Source organism: Grus americana, chromosome 1 (genome assembly GCF_028858705.1).
Source record: "Grus americana isolate bGruAme1 chromosome 1, bGruAme1.mat, whole genome shotgun sequence".
Lineage (NCBI taxonomy): Eukaryota > Metazoa > Chordata > Aves > Gruiformes > Gruidae > Grus > Grus americana.
This window is the reverse complement of record NC_072852.1, coordinates 197,884,130-197,891,323: the sequence shown is the minus strand read 5'-3', so window position 1 is coordinate 197,891,323 and position 7,194 is coordinate 197,884,130. Positions and strand designations below refer to the sequence as shown.

General features: G+C 55.6%; 1 protein-coding gene across 1 annotated transcript; it reads left to right on the top strand.

The window, feature by feature from the left end:
* The first annotated feature begins 948 nt into the window (after positions 1-948).
* Positions 949-6,986, top strand: SHISA2 (shisa family member 2). The gene is made up of 2 exons (XM_054813268.1): positions 949-1,654; positions 3,737-6,986. Exons 1-2 carry the CDS (start codon positions 1,351-1,353, stop codon positions 4,288-4,290), a joined length of 858 nt encoding a protein of 285 aa, XP_054669243.1. The 5' UTR covers positions 949-1,350; the 3' UTR covers positions 4,291-6,986.
* The last annotated feature ends 208 nt before the right edge of the window (positions 6,987-7,194 follow it).

The window sequence follows — 7,194 nt, the reverse complement described above, 5'->3', positions numbered from 1 at the left end:
CCACCTCTGCGCCGTGCCCTTGCCCTGCCGTGGCGCTGGCTGTGGGTGAGCTGGGAGCGGGACACGGCTGGGAAATAACTCGCTGGGAGCAGCAGCGAAGCCGAGGGGGCAAAACGCAATTACCTGGGCTGTAATTTGACCAGAATCTGCTGGTCCAGACTAATACCTCTGTGAAAGCCTGCAGCTGTCCGGGAGCGGCCAAAGAGAGAACAAAAGAGGGAGACGAAAATGGAGGGGGAAGGACGGGTATGTTACTAGTGACAGTAATTTAATTCAAGAAGAAAAGCTCGACCGAATGAGAGAAATAAACATTACTGCGGTCGCCTTCCTCACAGTGAAGTGATTTAGCAGCAGGATTTTAAAACAGCGATCGTTACCAGAGCTACGCTTTTCCTGCCTTTTTATTACACGATGTATTTTTTTTACTTGATCTAATAATGTCTTGTAAGCAAAAGCTCCGGTTGCTAATACGCGAGTTGTTTTTAATCTCTCCATAAAAGTCAAACTTTCTTGATGCTTCAGCAGCTCGGACGCGTTTGGAAGAGCATCCTTGCGTCCCTGACTGTTAAAGAAGTGCGGAAGCAAAATCACCGCCTGTACTCAGGGCGGCAGCGTGTGACCCCGCACAGCGGGACCTGCCTGCCGCTCCGCCGGGGGTCGCATCGCTGGTTTTGGGGGTGGGGGGGGGGGCGGCGGGGGGCTGGCGTCGGTCGTAGCGCCCGGCGGAGCTGCAGGGAGGACGGCTGCCTGCAGCGGCACCGCGGGAGCAGGGCAGCGGCGCGTCCCACCCCCCCCCGCGGGCCCCGGTGACCCCCCCCCATCCCCCGGGCAGGGGGCGCGGGGCCGCCCCGTCGGGCGGGGGCGGGGCAGGCGCATGCGCGCTCGGTCGCCACCGCTGCCTATAAGGGCGGGGCGCGGCGCCCCCCCCACACCTCAGCGGCTGTTGCCGGGCGCGGCGCCGGACGGGGCGCACCGCGGCGGCGGCTCCGGCTCGGCGCCCCCCGGGCGGGCGGAGGATTACAACCGCGCCCGCCTACCTTCGCCCATGGGCAGGGCGCAGGGCGCAGGCCGGGCCGTCGCGGCGCGGCGGTGGGGAGGGAGTAGCGAGTAGCGGCGCCGCCCGCCTTCCCACCCCCCCCCCCATTCCCGCGCCGCCCGGTGGGTTCTTAACGGCGGCGGCTCCGAACCCCGCGGGCCAGCCCCGGGCATGCGGCGGCGGCGGCAGCAGGACCCGCGGCGAGACTCCCCGCAGCGCGGCGGCTGCATGTCCCGGGGGGCCGGGCGGCGCTGCCCCGGCGCGGGGGGGCTCTGACCGACCGGCCGCCCGCCCGCCGCCCCCTCGGCGGCGCCATGCGGGGCGGGCGGTGCTGGCTGCTGCTGGCGGCGCTGGGCTGGCTGCTGCCGGCGGGGGCCGCGGCCAGCGGGGAGTACTGCCACGGCTGGCTGGACGGGCAGGGCGGCTGGCGGGACGGCTTCCAGTGCCCGGAGCGCTTCGACGGCGGCGACGCCACCATCTGCTGCGGCAGCTGCGCCCTCCGCTACTGCTGCTCCAGCGCCGAGGCGCGACTCGACCAGGGCGCCTGCGACAACGACCGGCGGCAGGGCGGCGGCGAGACGGGCCGCCCCGGCAAGGACGGCCCCGACAGCGCGGCAGGTGAGGCGGCCCCGGCACGGCCCCGGGGGGTCCCCCGAGGTTCAGTGGCTCCTGGGGAGCCGCCGGGGGTTTGCGGCAAACTTCTGTCCCGCTCCTTCCCCTTGTCGCCAGTCCCCTCCGCCGGCGAGTCGTGGGGCAGAATGACTGGAGGTGGGGCCAGCCAGGCCCGTCTGCAGTGTTAAACGGGGAAAAGTGCCCACGCTCAGATACTGCTGCTTTTTTTTCCCTCCCTGTTATTTGAAAGTCCAGCCCTGTTTTCTTTAGAAAGAGGTGACACCGCTGCCGACAGCCTGGGGCAAGCTGTCTGTGTCTTGTGCGGCTCTGCCCCGCGCTGAATTGGCTCCTCAGCCCCGTCTGTGCTCCCAGTTTAAAAAGGGAAGAGGAAAAAAAAAAAAAAAGAAACAACCTATACGAGCTACACAAAAAAAAGTAACATGACATTCCAAAATTACTTCTGGCTGCTCCCCGCTCTAATTGTATACGTTCTTCCGGCTCAGATACCCCCACTTAGTACTGGTTTTTGCAAGATTGACTTTCAAGGATAAACTCAAGTCTTTCTAGTGCTGTTTAAAAAAAAAAAAAAAAACCTCGGTGGCTTCCCAGCACCCGTGCTGCCATCCCCACACGCTGAACGCACCAGAAGTAGCCTGAAGTGATGTTATAATTAGGGCAGATTTACTCTTGGAAAACTTGCATGTTACGGGCTGTAGCAAGTGCGTGCACCTGCTAAGGAGCTACTGTAGCGCCAAGCGCAGAAGTGGAAACAATTTTTTGCAAGCCTTTTGTTTAAAAAGTGCTAAAATTATGGAAGAAATGGGAGAAATGTGGCCTTTTGGTTATAACTTGCTCCATGTAATCACCTGTGCGAGGAGGTGTTCTGACCTGTGCGGAGAGATAACCCCCTTTACAGTTCTGAGAACAAGGCATTTTTCTTAACAATTCATTATTTTCTTAATATTTACTGCTCAGCAGATTTGGAGCCGTCACCCTGTGCTGGCACCAGTTAACTTGCGGGAGAGGCAGCCGCTGTGCCAGGGGACGTGGTTAGCAGCGGTCAGGCAGGGGTCCGCAGCCCTGCCTGAATCTCGGGGCTGCCAGATTTCAGTGGAAATGATGAAGCCCAGGCATGTTTGGAGCGTTCACAAGTGCTGAAAGGGAGGCACTGTCCCCTCGTTATTCCCAGATATATCCATGCAGATTTCTTAATGAGGCAGAGAAAACAGCTTTTTCCCTGGGAGCGCAGAGCAACCAGAGCCCAGGTTGTTCCAAGGATGGTGTTCGCCATCCGCCTTGTCAGGCTCCTGACCCCACCACTGAAGCATCACCCATACTTTCTGCTCCCACCCTTCACCTACCCGCACTCCTCCTGTCCTGATGTCCCTTCTTTAAGCCTCACAAGGAGCGATGCTGCCCCTCTGTTGGTAGTGAAGCTTTGCAGCGTGGTGCTGTCGTCCTGCTGCCCACCCCGTGGTTTCTCCCGAAACCCAGGGCTGGAGCGCAGAGCAGCCAAACACTCTCCCAGGGCTGTGGGGTGGCAGAGCTCCTGTGACTGCTGCCTGGTCACTGCCTGGCTGTCTCCCTGCCTGGAGGGGCGACAGCAGCCAGAGAGGGCTGGCAATGAGGAGGGATGTGATGCAGCACTGGGGTTTGGTCACCCCATGCTCCCAAGCTGTGAGCAGGGCTCCAGCCCCCAAAGTATGTCCCTATGGCACTGTTCAAACCCAGCATTCTCTTGCCTGATGTTTCTAGTAGGGCATGTTGGAGACAAGATCTGGAGTGGTGGTTGATGTGGACTAGACCACCATCAACAGGAGCAAGCTGCCCTCCCTCGAGGCATGAACTGTGGGCTTTCCTTCTGGCTAATAACTTTGAACATGCTTTTGGAAACTCCAGCCATTGGTTTTGCAGCCCTTTTCATCTTCCCTGTGTAAAATGCTCGGCTGCACACACAGCTTGTAGTGCTCACCCTGCATTGACCTGTGCTGGGGGGAGATGGGCTCTGCTGGGGTGAGGGGGGAACCCTCTGCTGGAGCTGCTGTTTGTCCTTGTCCCCCAGTGACGGTGTGTTTCTTGCTGTTGCAGTGCCCATCTACGTGCCGTTCCTTATCGTTGGATCTGTATTTGTCGCCTTCATCATCTTGGGGTCGCTGGTGGCGGCTTGCTGCTGCAGATGCCTGCGACCCAAGCAGGAGCCCCAGCAGAGCCGAGCCCCCGGGGGTACCCGCCTGATGGAGACGATCCCCATGATCCCAAGTGCCAGCACCTCCCGGGGCTCCTCCTCCCGCCAGTCGAGCACCGCTGCCAGCTCCAGCTCCAGCGCCAACTCGGGGGCCAGAGCCCCCCCGACCAGGTCCCAGACCAACTGCTGTTTGCCAGAAGGGACCATGAATAATGTCTACGTCAACATGCCGACAAACTTCTCGGTGCTGAACTGCCAGCAGGCTACCCAGATCGTGCCGCACCAGGGGCAGTACCTGCACCCCCAGTACGTGGGCTACGCTGTGCAGCACGACTCGATGCCGCTGACCCCAGTGCCCCCCTTCCTCGACGGTTTGCAGAGCGGCTACAGGCAGATCCAGTCGCCCTACCCGCACACGAGCAGCGAACAGAAGATGTACCCAGCTGTGACTGTGTAGCACTGACGCCTTCCTCCCCCTCCCCACCCGACAGATTTTAATATCTAAACTGAATGGAGGAGAAATACTTCCTTGGAATGAAGCTCCCAGAACATCACTTGTAAATAATTTTGAAAGGCTCATGCATGTCAGACAGTGTTTATAAACCATTTATTTTCATCGGGGTCCGTTGCCAGAAACCGTAGGATGATATCTCTGAATTAACGTTGCCAGATATGCTCTCATTCCAGTGCATGATTTACAGCGGCGAAGGATTACGCTGAAAATGCATATGCATTTCAGATCGCTGTACTTGTGAGATAAATGCCGGAGCCATTAAGTGCCCTTCAGGTATGACATGGTCAGAAGTATTTGCCTAATTAATTCGCAGAAAGAGTTTTGTTACACTGTACCACATCGCAGTACTTAAGACACCTCTTTTCTCCTCTCCCAGCTCCTTAATGACATTTCCCGTTGCTTTACAGACAATCACAACTGAGAGCCGAACAGTGCAATCCCTGCGTGCTGGGTGCTGGTACCAGCCCCTGTGATTTCTTACGCACCCCCAGGTTTGGGGTGAAATGCCACGAAAGGGTTAGTCTTGCAAAGACCAATTTTTTTTTGTCCCTGGTATTTATGTAGGAATTAGAAGAGTGTGAATTATTCAGCTCTTCCTTCCAGTGCACTTGAAACCCTTCTTGATTTGGTTTTGCCTCAAGATCAGGACCCAGTAGTGGTTTGCACAGACTGTGTTTATCTTTGTGAACTTTTTACTAAAAAAACAGGGTACGAGGTGCTTGCTCTTCCTGACGCTCAGCAAAGCTTTTGGTACAGCTAGCAGCATCTGAGCTCAAACTGCCTTTGCAGAAAAAGGTTGTGCTGTGACTCCAAACACGCCTGATTTCACCTCACTTCCCATGAAACAGTAAACCCGTGTGAAGGCGCACGATGTTGTCAGACCCAAGCCCTGCTTGTGCTCGAGTCTGAGCATAGGGTGATGGGCTCGTTCCCCGCCCCCCCCCCCACCCCCCCAGCCCACTCCGGGTCCCCAGCTCTGCTCTGTGGGGGGGGTCACACAAAGCCCCCCCCACCCCGGGCATGGAGGGGCTGGTGGAGGTTTGAAACCTATCCCCTTTTCTTCTTTACCCATGGGGCAGAGGAGTAGGAAGGCACAGCTGTATTTAAAAACAAGGTAAAAAGCCCAACCAAAGGGTGAAGGTGCATGTGACTGCCCGTGACGCCACGGGGGTCGGGGGGGGGGGGGCACTTTGCATGGGAGCTGCTGGCTCTGTCTCGCCTTGCTTCATCTGGGGAAAAAGACTTCTCCAGGTGGAAGAGGCAGCAGCGCACTGGGAATAATCAGAATCGTAATGTATCAGCCCCAATGCAACAAACTGAACTGTTTATGGCTGGGTTTGTCTCTTAAAAAAAAAAAAAACACCCAACAAAAAACCCCCAAACAAACCAAACAACTTAATCATCTCTGCATTTCCATCCATTTCTTCTTCAGCTGAAATACCGCACCAGAGGACTGAGGGCATATACCAAAACCGGGCAATTACTGTAACCAGACCAGGTTTCTTATTGTCTGATACTGTATCAGTATGTAGCAATAACTGTGATACTACTATTTTTTGTATGTCTGTTTTTAAATTACACATACATGCGGAAACGTTGCCAAATGCAATGGTTTACTCATAAACACGCCACACACAAGCAGTCTGCAGCGGGCAGAAATGGTTTGACCACTGACATACGAAAATGAATAGGTAATTTATCCCAGCTCTGCTGGTCCTGGCTGCCTTCGCCCCATTCAGCGCGTAGGACCTGGGCAGAAGGATTGACTTAGGGGACCGGGCTTCCCCTCGGGCCGGGCGGCTTTGGCAAGGCAGCGATGGGCTGCTGCAGGCTCCGGTGGCTGCTCTGTGCTGCCTGCACAGCTTGCGGGGGGGGGGGGGCCTTAAAGGCAGCGGGTGCACCAGAGTTGGGTGATCCCAGGCTTTTGGAGAACCCAGTGTACGCTTGATCTCGTGGAGAATTACGTTCCTGCCTTGCCAAATTTTGTCTGGCAACTCGGTCACTCTGTCCTTGCAAAGCTGGGTTTGCGTTAGGCGCGGGGGGGGGGGGGGGGCGGATGCCTTCAGCGGCTGGTGGCTCTGGCAGGAGCTGGAGGTGCTTGGCCCCAGGTGAGACCCCAGCCCGTTGCTGCGTGGCCAGAAGCCAAGCCCATCCATGCCTTCGGTAGCCTTCCCAACTGTGAACCCGGGCAGCTCTCGCCTCCCCCTGCCAGCGTGTGCTGCCTTGAACGCGCCTGGCAAGGAGACCTCCTCTGACCTGTGACATTCAGGTGAATCTCTTTGTATATTGTTTACTTGTTTAAAAAAAAAAAAAAAAAAGAATAAGTTAAATTTAAGTCTGTAGAAATTAATTTACAACTGAAGGCAGAGAAACCTGAGTTGTAATAAAAGGAAGTTTGTGAGATGTGGTGGGGTTTTTTTTTTGTTTTGTTTTTTTGTCATGTACAATAATGTAAAACCAATGTTACCATTTGATATAGCTTTTAAATCTCTGAAAGGGCACTTGCTTTAAAGTGTTTCTTACAAATGAAGAAAAAAAGACCCCTTTGTTACTTAATAAATACTTTATGGTGTGACTGTTTTTGTTATAGTTTGGTTTTTGGATTTGTTGTTTTTTGTTTTTTTTCTTTTCAGTTAATGCTTTACTTTCCTCTGTCCACAAGAGCCCATCTGACCAGCCCAGTTCTCCAGATCCTGGCAGAAAGCAAAGTTTGGGGCTTTTTTTGCTGTGTTTTTAAAGAATAACAGTAAAAACAACCTACATGGCTGAATAATGTGTCTGAGGGGGTTTGCTGGGGGAGCAGGGGAGCAGAGAGAAGGGTGTTTGAGCATCAGGTGAGCTTGGGAC